At 35.2% G+C, this 19,179-nt stretch overlaps 1 protein-coding gene across 20 annotated transcripts in view; it reads left to right on the top strand.

Annotated features, from left to right (window-relative positions):
• WDPC (WD repeat containing planar cell polarity effector) overlaps nt 1-19,179 on the top strand; it is a 675,061-nt gene that overhangs the window by 280,896 nt on the left and 374,986 nt on the right. For all 20 annotated transcript variants that reach the window (XR_011611802.1, XR_011611803.1, XR_011611798.1 and 17 more), the window contains 5 exons: nt 9,684-9,768; nt 14,993-15,040; nt 15,901-15,945; nt 17,491-17,561; nt 17,815-17,874. Coding sequence is in view for 13 of the 20 variants with exons in the window: in XM_071076813.1 (XP_070932914.1) it covers nt 9,708-9,768; nt 14,993-15,040; nt 15,901-15,945; nt 17,491-17,561; nt 17,815-17,874 (285 nt within the window). In the remaining 7 variants the exon portion in view is untranslated. The remainder of the gene's footprint in view (nt 1-9,683; nt 9,769-14,992; nt 15,041-15,900; nt 15,946-17,490; nt 17,562-17,814; nt 17,875-19,179) is intronic.

Below are 19,179 nucleotides of genomic sequence, written 5' to 3'. Positions count from 1 at the left end.
GCAGGAGAATCGCTTGAAACTGGGAGGTGGAAGTTGCAGTGAGCTGAGATCGCGCCACTGCACTCCTGCCTGGCTGACAAGAGTGAAACTCCATCTCCAAAAAAGAAAGAAACAAACAAAAGACCACACAGAGGCCTAATGCATTTAAAAGGGATTTTTTTTTTTTTTTTTTTTTTTTTTTTTTTGAGACTTGGTCTTGCTCTGTCACCTAGGCTGGAGTGCAGTGGCAGGATCATAGCTCATTGCACTCTCCAACTCCTAGGCTTGAGCCATCCTCCTCTCTCAACCTCCTGAGTAGCTAGGTATACAAGCAAGTGCCACCATACCTGCCTAATTTTTATTTATTTTTTGTAGAGACAGGGTCTTACTATGTTGCTCAGGCTGATCTTGATCTCCTGACTTAGAGCAATCCTTCTACCTTGGCCTCCTAAAGTCCTTGGATTATAGATGTGAGCCTCTGCACCTGGCTTTCTGTCTTCATTTTTTGCACACTTTGAGGTTATAAAGCTTGTTTTAAAAATAGGGACTTAGACAGTATTTTTAACATAATGCTTTGTGCTTTTGCATTTTGCTTCTATTTAGTTGCTTAGTGTTATTTGTTAAATCTGAAATTTTATAATTAAAAATATTACCTTTGGTATTTATTGAATACTTGCAGTAGTTGCTCATTTTCAAATAAATATGTCCTGAATACTTACACTTAATATTTAGGTTGAAAAAGTGTCCTAGGCTTCTGAACTGATTTAGAACTTTATATACCATGAGATGACACTTGTAAAAGAGATCTAGATACACATTTAATAATAAATTTAATAATAACATTAGAAGGTAAATATCACTAAGGGAGTTAGAACATTTATTTGATAATTGCTATTTGCCTAAAATTAAAGGATAACATTTTTGGTATTATAGACAAGTAGTTATGTAATACTCACTAATAATGCTGAGCACTTTTCATCTTCAAAGCATTATATAATACTAGTTAATCCTTACAACACCCTTACAAATGTAGGTCAATATCATTATCCCTATTTTTGCAGGTGGGGAAATTGAGGTAGAAGTTAAATGATTTGGAGTCAGTTTGTCATAGCAGGATTAGAATGAAGGCATTTTTGGCTTACAGCCCAGCATTCAGAACAATAGAACCACACCTTTAGCAGACTTAATTTGTATGTACTTGATAAAACATTACTTCTCATTAAATCATATTGAGGTCATCTCTACATTAAAATTCAGAACCAACAAGTTTGATCCCTGTATAACCACTTCACACACACACACAGACACAGACACACACACACAGACACACACACACACACACACACCCCATTTTCTCTTTCGAGGCTTTCTTGACACTGTATTATCTTAGTCTGCCTTTTAAATTGACTCTTTATTGGAGAATTACCAGACTATCTATCTTTGACTTTATGTTTCTTCTGTGATCTTACTCAATGGCTTTACTCTCTATTTAGAAAATTCCAAAGCAGTTTTTATGTAGTCCAGGCCTCTCTTCTGTATTTCTAGCTACCAGCTAGGCATATCTACCCAGAGCACTTCCTTGTACCTTTATCTCCCACTGAGTCTAAAATTCAACTTATTAACAAAACTTGCTCTTCTTCTAGACTAACCTGTTTCTATGTGTGTTTCAATCCAAGTCCTGCCCTTGAAACTAGGATCAACTAGGTGGGAATAAGTCTGGGTAAGGGGTTCCTGGGAACTAGGTGTGGCGAAGAAGAATAGTATTCATGGGTTCTTTGACAGGATGAAGAAGTTGAATCACAGTTTAAGAAGAAGAGCCAGAGTTACAAACTGAGGGGCAAGGTAGAAGTAAAATAGGAGACCACGTAGCCAGGTTAGTAGCTAGGAACATTGAGGTGTGTGGGTTGAGTAGTTGAGGCAGTCATTGTGAACAGATGGAATGCACTGGCACCCATTTACTGGGCACATGATGATGCAGGCATGCCTGTTCAGTGAAGGCATGGTCAAGGCAAGGGGCACTATATGGGCAGTAACCAGATCCCCATCCATTGATGGTCACTCCAGATTCTTTTCTCTTACTCCCTTACCGGTGCCCATATGCTGTTGATTCTTTCTTCAAAAGATCACTTAATCCCTTTCTTTCGTTATATTCCAGCTGCCACCATCCCAATTCAGGTCTTTGTTACTGAATATTAGTGTTATCTGTTCCTTTAATACCTTTCTAACAGGTCACTTGTATCAAACTTTCCTTCACTCCTTCAATATTTTACCTACCAGTTAATCTTCCAACAACAATTCTGATCTATTGGTTATTCTTTTTAAAAATACCTTCCCAGATTAGAAACTTCCTTACTCCTAGTTAGCTACCTAGCAAATATAAAGTCCTAATTCCTGAGCTTGGCAAACCCTTCCTTATTATGGCCCTGATTTATCTCTTCTACCTGTGCACCAAATCAGATTGTTTATTATTCCTCAAATAAGCCTTGCATCTTTCTAATTTATACTTTTGGGTATTGTTCCCTCCTTTTTATCTATCTCCCTCTAGCAAAATCTGACAATCCTCAAATGCCCTTTGAACCCCCCTAGCCCTTTGTTTATGTTACCAAATTAGCACTTACCACACACTTCATATTGTTTTTGTGATTATTTTATCTGCTACCCTGATTATATGGTGTTTGATAGTAGAGGCCCATTCTATAAAACTTTGTATCTGTGACTCAGTAAACATATACATAAAGTGCTCAAAGTGTTTGTGATATTTAATTGGTATTTAAATCTCATAAGGTCCTGTGAGGTACAAATGAGCCATTGTTTCTAGTACTCCATTCTTTGGGTACAATAGGTTAGTCTAAGCTTGAGGTCTCCTTATTTACCTTAGGTTCTTTGCAGTCTTCTGCTGATATACATCCATGTTAAATGTCTTATTGATGCCATGCTATGATTTATCCTTGTTATAACTACAGCAATGTCTTCTATTTCTTAATTCTTTCTTTGCTATCATGTTTCACATTTGGATTTTCTTTGCCCTCAAGCTTCCTGTCCTTCCCATGGCTACCAAAATAGCTGACTTAAACTGGGGAACTGCATAGCATACTTTACCCTGGGGAGAGTACAGGTATTTTGCAGATTTATTCAGTGGCAAGTAATCTCTACTTCTAAAACATATATTTTATTTTTCAAAAGGAGATTATCAACAGTATACTAGTGAAACTATTTCTATTTTGCATATTACTTTCTCAAAATTTAGTCTATATGGTAAAATTATTCTTAAGACAAATAAACATTAATTTACTCTAATGTAACCCAAATTGGAGTGAAGGTATTAAACACTGAAAATTTTTAAGGATGTAAGTAGAAAGTGAAAAGGGGCTTTCTAGGAGTCTCACATCTCTGTCCTCAAAATTTGGGCAATCATAGATTGCCCCCTGTATAAAAAAGAGCAGCCGTCCTAAACGTACGTGAAGCTTAATTTAAGTCATGCTGTTTATTGTCTCATGTAGGAAGCTTGGATTCAAAGTGGCCTTCTGAGACTGTCATCAACAGCCTTATATAATTAAAGAGCAAATTGTAAAAGTTAAAAAGGTGTTTAAAAATAAATGAAGTTACATTATGGGTGATTTTTTTGTTTGGGTTTTTCATTCTACTATTTTCATTTGGATAATTCTTTTTTCCTATTCAATATTAAATAGTTGGACAACTTGCTATATGTTTTATTCATTCATTCTTTCATTCATTTCTCCCAATACAGCTACTTTTATTACAGTTCTATGCCATGTACATTGGGTTTTATTGATCAGAGAAATGTACAAGGGCACTAAGTGGGGCAGCATTGCTCAGCTTACTTTGGTAGATGCCCCCTGACTATTTCACTACCTTTTTAATCCCTGCCCACACCCACTTCTGAAAATGCAGAACTCAGCATTCCTCTGAAATTCTTTTCTTCTCTCCTTCAAAACAACTATTTTTTTTTATTTTTATTTTTTATTTTTTATTATTATTATACTTTAAGTTCTAGGGTACATGTGCATAACGTGCAGGTTTGTTACATATGTATAGTTGTGCCATGTTGGTGTGCTGCACTCATCAACTCGTCAGCACCCATCAACAGGTCATTTATATCAGGTATAACTCCCAGTGCAATCCCTCCCCCCTCCCCCCTCCCCCCTCCCAATGATAGGCCCCGGTGTGTGATGTTCCCCTTCCCGAGTCCAGGTGATCTCATTGTTCAGTTCCCACCTATGAGTGAGAACATGCGGTGCTTGGTTTTCTGTTCTTGTGATAGTTTGCTGAGAATGATGGTTTCCAGCTGCATCCATGTCCCTACAAAGGACACAAACTCATCCTTTTTTATGACTGCATAGTATTCCATGGTGTATATGTGCCACATTTTCTTAATCCAGTCTGTCACTGATGGACATTTGGGTTGATTCCAAGTCTTTGCTATTGTGAATAGTGCCGCAATAAACATATGTGTGCATGTGTCTTTATAGCAGCATGATTTATAATCCTTTGGGTATATATCCAGTAATGGGATGGCTGGGTCAAATGGTACTTCTAGTTCTAGATCCTTGAGGAATCGCCATACTGTTTTCCATAATGGTTGAACTAGTTTACAATCCCACCAACAGTGTAAAAGTGTTCCTATTTCTCCACATCCTCTCCAGAACCTGTTGTTTCCTGTCTTTTTAGTGACTGCCATTCTAACTAGTGTGAGATGGTATCTCATTGTGGTTTTGATTTGCATTTCTCTGATGGCCAGTGATGATGAGCATTTTTTCATGTGTCTGTTGGCTGTATGAATGTCTTCTTTTGAGAAATGTCTGTTCCTATCCTTTGCCTACTTTGTGATGGGGTTGCAAAACAAATATTTATACACAAATACAATATTTGAATAATACAAGCTTAGTCTTGACTACTTCCTCCAGGCAGATTTTTCAAACCAGGAAATTACCAGCATTGTTTTTAACTGGTGGCACACTTGAGTAAGATTCAAGATGTTTAGAGGTCTTTAAAAAGCTTGTGTCCTTTAAAAAAACCTGCAGGACATATAAAGCTTGAAGACTAAAAAGGATATTGATTTGGTCCTCTCCCACCTTGCCCATCTACTTATTATTATAGATTTTTACACACTTGTTTTATTTACTCCATTAATTTTCTTTAGTTTTACCTGATCTTCTTGGGAGATATTTGAAGTTAAGGAAAAAAGGAGGATGAATAACCCACATTTGACTGTCTTCTCCCCACTCCCCCGCTAATGCATGACCACTTGCAAAGCTCCCTCCTTAATCACACAGATCTTGGGGAATCCACAAGAGTTGTGACATTTTGTTGATAAACCAGTCCAGTCATCTACTAATGGACATTGGCCATTTTCTTCTCATCCATGAACCCACTACTTGCTAATTATTGCTGCTATTTCTTCAGATGATACAGGCCACTCCTTGACCACCCATGTCTGCTTTTGCTGGATACAGATTCTGCTTTGTCTGGATACCACCACATTCACCATTCCTGCTTACTTTCTGCTGCACACCACTTCCTGCAGCCACTTCTCCATTCTTTTTTTTTTTTTGAGGTGGAGTCTCACTCTGTCGCCTAGGCTGGAGTGCAGTGGCATGATCTTGACTCACTGCAACCTTTGCCTCCCGGGTTCCAGAGATTCTTCTGCCTCAGCCTCCCAAGTAGCTGGGATTACAGGTGTGTGCCACCATGCCCAGCTAATTTTTGTATTTTTAGTAGAGATTGGGTTTTGCCATGTTGGTCAGGCTGGTCTCGAACTCTTGGCCTCAAGTGATCCATCTGCCTTGGCCTCCCAAAGTGCTGGGATTGCAGGTGTGAGCCACCGCGCCTGGCCAGCTTCCCCATCCTTATATGATAGGTCCCTTGTGGGGCCACAAAGGGGTCCTTTAATAAGTAGGAGGAGAATGTCTCTCTCCTTCTTTCGTCCTGTGCTTTTTAATGGGAAACTAGAACAGTGTTGTTTGTACATCAGAGCATTTTAAGAAATATCTTGTATATTTTTCTCAGTCTTCCCACCACCATTGGACCTACATATGGATCGTGGGTGCTGAGCTGGAAGACAAGTCCAGGTCATAGACTCTATACTGTACTATGCTCAGGATTTCCCGTGTTCAAATGTAGAGAATTAATGGCTTGACTCTTGGCTTTGAAGCTCTTCACAGATCTCATTTTGCTTATTCTCCTTGAAACACTATAATTTTTGATTAATTTAGGACTTTCGAACTTAATGAAGATATGGGGAGTGGACCTATCAGTTTTTCAAGTAAAAGGTGTTTTTCTGCCTCTTAGAAATAGCCAGTGTAGATTATAATGAAAACTACACTACACTCTCCATTTCTGTTATCAGGAGAAAGTTTTGACAAATTATTACTAAATTGATTTAAACTGAAATACAGAATTTCAAGTGTTATCTTCTTTTGATGTGTAAGTAAAGGTGCAGTCTTTTGGTTTTATCTATAAAATTTTATCTGTATTTAATTTACATGATAAGACTTTTTATATAGCAACAAACAGCTAAACTTCAGCCTTGTCTTATGCAAGTTGTCATAAATTAGTATTACTGGTATCTGAATAAAAACTAAATTGAGGAATATAACTTATTTTTCTAGTATAGTATAGAAGTTGGTGACTTTTGATGCTGAATGTCAGAGGAAGTATACACATGTTTTACCATCTCTTTTCTTTCTTACTTGCAATGGAATATTAACCCATTTGCATGTCCTAATTCAAATACCTTCTCTTGTATAGTAACTTCTCCACATCTGGATGTTTTTCCTTCATAAACCGCCTATTGTACTTAGTAGTTATTTATTTCATACTGTGAGATTACCACATAAGGTCAGAGATCATATTTATTGTTTTATTTTTTTCCATACAAATTTGCATAGTGATAGATATACTGAGTAACAGCAAGCAGCAACTGCAGTGTTAAGGTAATTGAGTAAGTGTATCCTGAAAGCAGTCCTGATGTAGGTACTTTATTATACCCATTTTATAGCTGGGGACTCTTAGAAATAGAGAAGTTAGGTAATTTGTCCAAGTTAGCTACTAAGCTGAGAAATTAGAATAAGAAAACAGGCAGGCAGATTCTAGAATCTACACATTAAGCTAAATAGATGAAAAATAAATATTTAATTCATTAACTGATATTTTAAAACAAACATTCCAGACCTCACATTTCCAAATGAAAAGGCTGCAGTTTACATATTCTAATACGGTAAGTATTTTAGTTAAGAAAAAAGCTTAACTGTAAGATGACAATTCTAAAATTAGCCTCATAAAACTAACTGAAAGCAATTCCAAAGAACACTGCATTGGAAACATTTTCAGTAATAGTAGGCTCACTAGAGTCACTTCCAAAGTGACAACTCTGAAAGATAATACTCAGTTTAACTGAAAAATTAGTAACTAGCTTAATATCCCTTTTTCTCTACTGCTTGCTGATAATGAACTGCATTCTTTCTCTTAGTAATGCAGTCCACTAGCTTTCCAACTCCAAACCTGTATACAATGGCAGCCAGCATTTAGGCACAGCAGGGCAGATCTGGGGATTGAGGGATTCCTTATTTCATCTCTTACCTTTAAAGGCATTTAATGCATGGAAGAAAGTAAATTCAGATCAACCCAGAATTTACTATTGTAGCCTGTTTCCTCCTTACCCTTTCTAGCTTCACCTTTCTATCACTATCCACTGTGCACCTTAATCTACTTTCATCCTTGGGTCATGCCATCTCTTTTTTTTTTTTGAGATGGAGTCTTTCTCTGTTGCCCAGGCTGGAGTGCAGTGGCGCGATCTCAGCTCACAGCAAGCTCCGCCTCCCGGGTTCTCGCCATTCTCCTGCCTCAGCCTCCCTAGTAGCTGGAACTACAGGCGCCCGCCACCATGCCCGGCTAATTTTTTGTATTTTTAGTAGAGACGGAGTTTTGCCATGTTGACCAGGCTGGTCTTGATCTCCCGACCTCGTGATCCATCCACCTCGGCCTCCCAAAGTGCTGGGATTACAGGCATGAGCCACTGCACCCGACCGGGTCATGCTATATATACTATATATACTCCCTTCCATAACTCTGTCTACCCCAATACAGTAGAATACTGTGGTTGCAAACAGACTCTGGAGCTAGTCTGTGTAGATCCAAAGCCTTCACCACCTGCTTGCTATGTGACCACTCTGTGCCTCAGTTTCCTCATTATAGGAATACTGATGGTACTACCTCAAAGAGTAGCTATGAGGATTAAGAGAGTTAATACATGTAAAATATTCAGAACAAGTAAGTGTTGTCTGTTGTTATCACCATCATTTTCTTCCTCATCTTTTTCTCCATCATCATCATCATCATCATCATCATCATCATCATCATCATCATCATCTGGTGAAATCCTATCCTTCTTTGAGGACCCACTAACATTTAACAACTTCTCTGAGCTTTCTCACAGCCCAGCTGTTCAGTCAGGATTGGGCCCCTCTTCTGTGCTGCCACATTTTTCACTCTGCTGTTTCAGTCCGTAGCATACTGTATCGCATTAGTTCAACATGCATCTGTTTCTTGATTGTAAGTGCATTGAGGTCACATAAATGTAAGGATGAAGGGCAGGCCAAGGAAGTTTGTACTATGTCTGAAATTATTTCGGATTATCAACCATATGGATACTATGGGAAATATTTTTAGTCACTCCTAATGTTAAAGAAGCTGAAGGATATTTCCTCCATTAAAATGTCTTAAAATATTTTTCAAGCTTCATCATTCAGAAGTTTACTGGAAAGAACATTTCTTTCATGATTCTATAAATAAAATGTCCATAGTTGAAGTTATTGTATGTATTTCTAATATGTAGTATAACATAAATACAGTGTAGTACTATATGTATTTCCAAGCAAACATTTGAAAATTACATAAATTCCTTTCAAACATTTGTAAAATGTTGACCTTTTTTCTAATGCAGACTAGCCTTCTCCCAATCAGTCTAAATCGATGAGGTAGTATTTGATTAAAAAGAAAAGTATTGATAGTGTCCATCCCTAGCCCCTGCTAGGGGGAATACAAGATGTATATTATTACCATCTTGTTTTTTCAAAAAAAAACCCCACAGAATAAAATATCTGGATCCATCATGACATGCAGATTAACATACTAAGCTGAATGCTAATGTGGTTTCAGAGTTTACTTTTAAGTAATTATGTTTCTTATAATAGTAACTATATACCATTTACCTTGCAAATTTCACTTTAATTAGCCTGTTTGTATGTAGGATGTTGTAAATATTTGCTTTATATACCAAAGATGTACCACAAAATGTGCTTGTACTTAATAACTACCAACAGATGTTTCCTTTCCTTAAAAATAAAACTTAAAAAAAATGCTTAAATACTAAATAATTCTAAATATACTCAGAGCCTTAACCAAACATATGCTATTGAAAACCTAAATACTATATATATTCTTCTTACCACATTTCTCAATGTGATGACATACTAAATCCAGGAAAAGGAGTGTATTTTTCCTCTTTCTAGAGTTTATTTCTGGATGGTTAACCAAGGATACACTAGAGCATGTTTATTCTAATGGACCATATTTCAAATAACAGTTATGGTGAATGATTCTTTTTACTATTTTTAAGGTATCTTGGTTTTATTGGCAATAGAAGATAATTAATTGGCACTTCTTTTTAATTATTTTTTAAACAGGACAGAGATTCCTTCTGCCATCAGATGTCTTTCTGCTTGACTGAACTGCACCTGTGGTCTTTGAAGAATACCTTACACATTGCGGGTAAATGAGCTCTGGATTAATTTCAATATTTTTCAAATATGTTACACCATTATAAATAAGTACTAGCAAAGGTTAGAGTCTGAATTCTCCAGCTGGAGTTGCATTCTTTCTTTATTCTTAATGAAAAACTGGTTAATGGAAAATAATTCCTTTTAATTACTCTTACTAACTTAATATTTATAGCTTGAGTTAGGTTTTCAGTTTTGAAAATTAATCTTATTGGCTTAATGTTTGTTCTGTCAAGATACACACATGTTCAATTTTTTTTCTGGGATTCTTCATAATAACATTTATATTCATAAATATGTACAGGATAGCTAATGGTAAAGGCATTTCTATTTGATATTAAAATAACATTTCAAACTTATAGCTAAGATGTACAATTATTTTCATGTTCTTTGTTTTTCACATTTTTGGGGGGGAGAATAATATGTGTGTTTTAATAATGCTTATTAACATAGGATGTAGTATACTTTATAAGAAATATCTTTTAAAAAATCTTTAATTATACAAAGTAACACTTGTATTTAGGAGAAGAATATTATTTGTATCACTTAAGCATCATTATTAAGAAAATGGTTTACCTTACAAAGTATTGTTTCTTCATATCAAATATAGAATTAAGGATGATTGTGATAGTTTCATCAAGTTTATCTGCTTTAAAATGTAAATAGATTGAAATTTCAGTTAAAGTAGATTTAACATTCATTTGCTTCCTCCTAAAACTCTTCTAAAATGCCAATAAAGGAATACAAATAAAGAAAGCATAAACCCTTTCGAGAGAGGGGACAACTGAAATTGGACAAATTTTGGAAGATGGGAGGGAAAGAGGAATTAGCAGAGCTGTAAAACCTGAATATAAATTGCCTGCAGAGGAGAGTTCCGGTGACAGCCAATTTATGACTCAAAATTCTGGAAAGATACAGAAATTTGAGGAGCCAGATATTGTAGAAGATGGTATGTATCATGAGAGCGACAGTAAAGGGACGTGAAAGTTTGCAGAAGAACTTGTGAGATACCTTTCATGCTGTGGAAATATTTAATTAAGGAGGCTCTAAAGTTGGGAACACCAGGGGCAGTGGAAGACCTGCTGAACAGAAAACAGGCATGAAATGGAAGGAAGCCTACATACTTATGGGTGAGGTCTTCTTAATCCCACTTGGTTCTGAGAATGTCATACCTATTTGTACACTTTCCAAGAAAGAAGGAGCTTGAGGTATTCCTCTCTGGAATGACTGAATGACCCTAGAAAGAAGACCTTTGTACATAGATGTTTGAGGGAATTCTTTGGTGAAATACCCTGGTCCTTGCCTGATCAGTGAAGCTCACCAGTTGGCAAGTTCTATTTGTCTACACAGGGCTTCCAATCAGTTTTTTAGTGCCTCACTTGTAAATACAAACAGAGAACTAAGGATCACCAGATATTTGAGGAATATCTTCAACAGGAAATAAAACAAAATGAATAGGTGAATGGATCTCTGAAGAAACAGAGATAATGTAGGAAGGGGGGAAAAAAGTACAACAGAGACCTAAGGAAAAATACTAAATCCATGAAGCAAGAAACAAAAACAGAAGCTTCAGAAAACATTTGAAATTATACAAATCTCTTGGAAATTAAAAATACGTTGCAGAAAAAAATTCAAAATTCAAAAGTGTAAAGAAATCTCAGAAAATAGAAAAAAGAAATCCCAAAGTGAACTTATTTTACTGCTGGTGGAAATCTTTAATTGAAATGTTTTCTTTTCTAATCATAATTCCCCATTTTTCATCTTTTTCCCTTATTCTCATATATCTAGGTTTTATGCTTCTTCAAGATGGTCAGTCTTTTAATCGCTTGACATTCTCCTAGTCCATTGGGACTTCTTCACTTATCTTCCTACCCATCTTGGACCCCATAGTTGGAAGTCTGAGCTATTCCATCTTGATCTCCTTTTACCCCTCGTCTTCTGTTCATGCCCAGCAAATGCCTTCCCTACCCCTCCGTGTGTCCTCAAGTTTTCTGTCCCTGTTCCTTCTATTCTGAGTCAGTGAATGGTTTTTAGAGAAGAATCACACAGTGGTGCACAGTAGCCCCATGGGAATAGTCTTCAACCCCAACTGCATTTTTGCAGGGCCTACCCGTTCTCTCTATTGGGACATTCTTCTGTTTAACCTTTTGTGAATCCTACTTCTTTAGGGCTCAGCTTTGTTAAGTCATTTAGAGAAGCCTTTCCTGCTATCTAGACTAAATTAGTAACCCTGTTAATGTGCTGTCATTATGCTCGATGTTTATTTTTAAAATGTTTGAAATAATCACAAACTTACAGAAAAATTGTCAGTACAGAGAACTTTTTTTCTTGAACCATTTGAGAGTTGTAGCCTGATGCTTTATCACCCCAAATACATTCATGTATATGTCCTACAAAAAGGATTTTGTCCTGCATTACTGTATAGCCATTGAAATCAGGAAATTAATAATGATGTACTTCAGTCTAAATGGACCAGTTCACCAATTGTCCCATCATTGTTCTTTTTTTAGGAAAAGGATTTTGTTACAGTGACACATTGCATTGTTACTGTGTTTCTTTAGTATCTTTCATTCTGGGTTATCCTTCATCCTTCTTCTCTTTTTTTTTTTAAACTTTCATGACCTTAACATTTTTGAAGATATTAGGCCAGTTATTGTGTAGGATGATCCTAAATTTGGTTGTATTTGAAATTTCCTCACAATTAGATTCAGGTTATACATTTCAGTGCATCCTATCAGGTGGTGCATAATTTCAATTTGTCCCTTTCCTGACGATATTCATGATTACCTGATAAGATAGTGTCTGCAAGGCTTCTCCACTGCGAAGTTACTTTTTTCTTTGTGATAAGTATTTCACAGGGAAGTACCTTGAAATTATGTAAATATTCTGTTCCTCATCACACTTTAAATATATTATTATATATGATCAATTTATTTTATCTCTGTGGATTCAAGTTTTCCACTTTATGCAGTTGTAATAATATAGTCATATCATTATTTTATTTTATTTCATTATTTATTTTGATGTTTAAATTGTCCCTGATGTGGCCAGAGGGACCCTCTTCAGGCTGGCTTCTGTGTCTTTTTGACATGTCCCTGTCAAAATTGGAGCACTTTAATTCTTTCTGGTACAACAAATGTTCCAGACTCATGTTGTAATTTCCTCTTCCTAGCCTAGGAATCAGTCACTTCTCTAAGGAGCTTTATTCCTTTTAGAGGGTAAGGGTGTCTAGAAGCCAAGTTCTGCTTTAGGTGCACTCATTATTGGAGTATTGCTGCTCCCAGGCCCTCTTAGTGGACAGAGCTTGCAGAATGTATGTGTGTATGTATACACACATATTGACATCCACATTTATTTCTATATCTATCTCTCTCTCTATATTGAAACCATGAGTTCACACTGGTACATCTCATTCCTATCTACCACCATAGGGTTCATTCTAATTTTCTCCCTTTCCATATTTGTATTTTTCTTCTCAGACAATGGGAAACCTGGAGCTCCCCTATTTTTTATTTATTTACTTAATCAGTCACCCTGTTTGCAGTCAATCCACTATCTCTGTGGCTGCTCCCTCCCCTGTATGGATACCCTTCTCACCCCATGTGGATTTGATATACCATGTTGGGCTGCCCCCATATGTAAATGTTCTCCTTACCTTGTTTAGCCTCTAATACCCACACCAGGCCGTTGCTTCATGAGAATGTTCTTACCCTGCTGGAGTTCCAACACACCATGTCAGGCTGACTCTCTGAATGGACACCTTCCTCATCCAGCTCCGGCACCCATTGTAGGGCAGGTTTTCTTAACTGGATGCTCTCCTTATTCTGCTTGCGTTTTGACAATCCCACTCTGGGCCAGATGCAGTAGGTCAGACTTGTGCAAATAATTCAGGATTCTTTATGATCTTCATAGTTCTATTCTAGAACTTGTGGCATATATTTGGATGTATGGAATGATGGGTATAATTATAGGGTGGAATATTTTAATAGAGATACTGTCTGCATATGTAGTGCCTATGGTTCTTAGATTTTAAAATAGCCTTTTTATTGAAGTATAATGTATGTACTGAAAAGTGTAAAGATCATAAGATTATGTTGTGAACCATCAGAATGTGAAAACACCCATAAAAATCACCATCCAGGACAACAATTAAAATATCAGTATCCAAGAAGTCCTACTCATGATTTTTCACAATAAATCCTTATTAGATATATTCAGTCTAACCAGTAGACATAAACTGCATTCTTTAAAATTGTATGCCTCTACTAATGGCATGATGAATAAAATAGAACTTTAACAAGTACACGCAATTGACTATTTTGAAAGACTATATTTGAAAAGTTAATTATAGCAGTAATACTTTTTTTTGAAGTTTTATCATTCAGTTTCAGAAAGTCTGGAGCAGTCAGTCACTAGGGGGCAGCCTGTACTGCTTCCACCTATACTCTTTATCCTTATGTTAGTAACTGAGAATTATTTTGTATGGAAGAAAACAAATGTTCCTTCAATGAAAGAAATATTTTATTATTCATAGATATGAAGAAAATGGACAAAATTATTTTGTTATCTTATATTTAAATTGGAATAATTCCTTGGTTAAATGAATCTTGACATCTGGGAAGCCCAACTTTGCTTCTTAGGTAGCCCCAGCAAAGTGTCCGAATTTAGGTTTAGAAGGGGTTTTCCCTGCCTAAACAAGTTTCAGATAATAATTTATCCAAACCTTCCTCTAATCTTCCCTTTCTCTTCTGTGGATTTCTCCCAAATGCCATAGGATAAGAATTAGACTCTTGAGCTAAATTGGAGAAAAGAAAACCACAGCTCAGAATCCAACAGGGCATTTTCTTCCATCCACTGATTTCATTTGGCATTGCTTAGTGGCAGTTCCTTTTGGTAGCGCCCTGTGAAAAATATAAGAGGATGTGTGAAAGAGAAAACTTGGTCTTTCTTGATTTCAGTTCTTTACTAATCTTTTTCTCATGCCATTCTAGTTTTGTGTAAATCTTTTCTCATTAGATTGATAAACTTTCCAGTTTCTGCATATCCCTAGAATACATGAACTCATCTCCAGATGCTTTTGAGCCATTTTATTTCTAGTAACATAAGGAGACTGTTTCTGCTTTTTTCCCTACCCTTCCCCTAATATAGTATGGCGTGGCTTCTTATTCTCGGGGACTTTTTAATCATAATTTAATGTTATTTCTTCCTTTCTATAGATAGAAACATTGGGATTTACCAGTATTATGACAAGAAAGATCCACCAGGTAAAGTACCTATTCTGTGCAATTAATTTTTATTAACTAAGTATTCTAAACCATGAAATACTGACCATTAAAAACGCTCTTCTTATGAGCTTTAGATAAATTCTAGAATTTTAAGAAAAGTCTGTTCAATTCTTTAGAAAAATGCTGAGGTTGATATCTATCTGTTCTATATAAAATAAAGTAGTATCGAAAAAATGCTGTAGAAGGACATGAAAATTTTCATTTTCCTGCTGATCAGGCTGATAACAGGGCAGTCTATTCACGTTTATTTATCAGTGTCCCAGTAGAGGGCATTGTTAATGCATGGGTCCTACTGATGCTGGCCTCCTGGATCCTCACCTGATATCTGAAATAGGCATTTCTGAGTGAATGATCAATTTTCTTTATCTGATTAATCCTGTTAATCCCAGAAGTTTTATGATGGGCCAAAAGGTCTTTCTAGCTAGAGTTACTTCCTGTTTTGGTCTCCGTTGAAGTGGGCTTGTGTGAGCATCTTGTGTGCTTAGCTTAGTGGTTAATAGGCTGACTTCATGGTTCTGATGACAGACTGAAGCAGCTTCTGTTCTGGGCTCTGTTGCAGTTCTCTTTCCTATCTGATGAGATTGGAAGCTCAGGATATTGGTCCAGCTGTTGTGCCCTTTCACTGCAAATTTAGGAAATATCTCTATGAAATGAAAACATCCAAATTATGGCCTTTTTTTCAACTGTCTTTTTAGAATCTAAGCATAATTTATTAATCTCAATAATGCATGTAATGTTAATAATACATTATACGTGTACATATTAAAATGTAAGGCATTATAATAAAAATAAATTCTACTTTTGTTTTTTTCTTTCTGTCCCTTCTGCTACAATATCAGCGACAGAGCATGGTAACTTAGAAGAAAAGCAGAAGCTGGCAGAGTGTAAGCTTACTTTATATTTTTTGGAATTATTATAAAACTGGAAAGTTCAGTATTATAAAATATTCATCTGGAACAAAGAGGAAACATTATTCCCTCCAAATTTCCTAAATTCCCATTACTTAGAAATATAAACATATGAGTAACAATTGTATTTGTCAGGCCTTTCGAATTTAGACCATTGAAATCTCTATTCAGTTTTGATAAAATGTATGTTTATATAAACATAAACTTTCATAATGAACTATATGTTAGTATATTTAAGATAATTATACCAAGCTTAAATTCTGATAGTAACATTTAATTATTCATACTTTGCCTAAATTAACATGTCTTACCCATTTTTAAGAAAATAATATTTGTAATATCAGTATTAGCATTTTATTCACTCTAGTCTTTTCTGATCTCCAGTATATGTTATATATATTATGGCGACAATGTAATATGGTTTTAATGACATAAATCAAATATACATTAAGATTTTTTTGGATTATAGCTAGAGCTGAAAATCCCATTTGTTCTCTTGTTTTTTAAATGGTTGAACTGACATTTAATTTAAAAAATAATGTATTAGTAGCTGCAACACAGATTTAAAAATTTGCACATACGTTCTACATCAAAATTGTTTAGAGACCCAAATTCATTTGCTGAAATAAGATATATAGCAAGTCTACTCTCAAATTTAAGTATCTATGTATACTACATATGTATATGTACATGCAACACACATGTAAGCACAAATACACATGTAACTCTTGTTTGGAATTATTAATGAGGAGAATCCAAAGATGAATTCATTTTTCTGATAAAATAGATATGAGTTTAACATTTAAATTATTTTAAGCAGAACTATTTTTAATTTATTTTAGGCTAACATGATGACTCTACTAAATAATTTTATCTTTCAATTAAATTTATTTAAAGCAAAACAAAGGCTTATCATTATTCAATTGTGGTGTATACTTTAAAGAGAACTGTTTTAAATTAAAAAGAGCACTATTAGGGCCTAATTTGTTAAAACTTGGATTTCCCTCAGATTTTTCCATAGTTTTAAAATGTGGAGCTTTAATGCCTAACTTCATATATTTTTATGTACAGTTTTATTTTTTATTTCTTTTCATTTTATTTGCTCATTATATTCATTTACTCATGATAATTTTTTTTTTTTTTTTTAGGTCTGAGTAGGTTACTTGTAGAATTTAGAATTTCTTTTGGATTCAACATTTAATTATTTACATGAAAAAGTTAGCAAAGAGTACATCATTTACCATGAATTACTTGATTCACAAGCCTAGCAAACTTTCCCTGGGATTCTCCAAGCCTTGTTGGTTGTCATCGTAAAATTATGATTAGGGAGATTGTTTTGTGGTAAAAATCCTGTTCCTATGACAAAGCCTTTCAAAAGGCTGTCATTTGATGATGGAAATGAAGCCCACTTCCTCTCAATTATAGAGGTGTTTTATTTTAATCTTCCTAAGGCACACTGCTAAGCAGAATTTCCTTTTTAAATCTTGTTTAACTAACTGTAGTACATGTTTTATTTGCCAGCACGAGATTATCCTTGGACGCTCAAAAACAGACGCCCAGAAAAACTCCGAGACTCACTCAAAGAGTTGGAGGTATCTTTCAAAAAGTTTCAAAAATGGCAACAAACAAATCTGTTTTTAAAACATCTTTCAACAGCTTTAATTTTCATAAAGGATCAACTCTCATGGTGATGATAGCTTTGCTTTTGTCCAGTGATGAGTTCCAAAACAGTTGCATCTTTGTGTGGCATGTTGATCTTTTTTTGCTTGCAAATCAGAGGCACTTTAACTGATAATGACAATGTGTATAGCCAACTATGCTCTCTCTTTTTCTGTTGTACTTCAGGAGCTGATGCAAAACAGTCAGTGTGTGCTGAGCAAATGGAAGAACAAATATGTCTGTCAGGTAAAATGGTTTGACAAGCCTTTGCAGTGTTTAACCAATGGAGCTGAAAACTATGTAGTAATTGGTATTCTTGTGTTATGTTAGGTAATAGACAAAAACTTTTTTAGCAGTGGTTATTTCATAGTTTGAGTTCTACTTGTTCTAGAGCTAACATTAGACAGATTGACACAGGCCACCAGGCTCATTAATCAGTATTAATCAGTATAGTTGTACTGACATACAAACACTAATAAAAATCTTTTCATATTGTATTTTTTTGTTTGAAGTTGTCTGAATGCTGTAGTAGATGTTTGCTGGCATAGATTTAATAATATTTTTGAGTGAAGATGAAACCACAGGGCAAAAGACTTTTTGGCATACTATTCTTGTAAGCATTTGTGAATATCATTGCTTACGCAGATCAACAAGCCAACTACACACAGTTAGACCTATGATAACAAGACATTTGGTCCTACTTTTTGAACCCTCTAAGCTGTGATGTTTACTATGGTAGCCACTAGTCATATGTGACTGAATAATTAAATAAAATAAAAAAATTAGTTCTTCAGTTGCACTACCCACATTTAAGTGTTCAATAGCCACATGTTATCATATTGGACAGTACAGATACAGAACATTTCCATCTCAGACAGTTCTATTGGACAGTAGTGTTAAGGCCTGGACAAATGATCTAAGTATTGAATGGGTAGATTCAGGACATAATAATTAGTGTACACTGATTACAAGATAATGACAAATGCTTTAGCTTTTCTGATAGGCTTAAAAAGTACTATATGTCTAGAAAAATTTAATATACTTGTGATAAAAAGAATAATTATTAGTCATCTGTGGAATTGAAGTTGCATTAGTTCAAATAATAATTGTAACTGATATATTGAATCAAATATTCCTATATTAATTTAAATTATTTTTTACAATGTGATTTTGTGTAATCATTCTTGTTTGTAGTTTAGGCCAATAGCTCTATTCATAAAGCTACAACATCAAATTTGTAGCAATTATAAACAGATCTTATTCTACTACTTGAATATATACTATCATTTTTGTGGATTCTAGTTTTTCCTCGTTTTTTGTCTAAACTAGTCTACCTTTACTCATGGAGGCAACTAGTTACCTTCTCAACTGGCATAAATTTTTATTTTTCAGAGATCTTTTACAAGGGTGAATTAGCATTTTTAGAATCATAGTACTTAAATTTGCCTTAGGTTACTATTTAAAAGGATGGAATTTAAAAAAATTATAGCTTATTTGCATAATAGTACATTTCAATCAGATTTTAAAACTTGAATGCAAAATATGCTCTAG

Source organism: Macaca nemestrina, chromosome 13, assembly GCF_043159975.1.
Source record: "Macaca nemestrina isolate mMacNem1 chromosome 13, mMacNem.hap1, whole genome shotgun sequence".
Classification (NCBI taxonomy): domain Eukaryota; kingdom Metazoa; phylum Chordata; class Mammalia; order Primates; family Cercopithecidae; genus Macaca; species Macaca nemestrina.
This window is presented reverse-complemented; position numbering and strand designations above follow the sequence as displayed.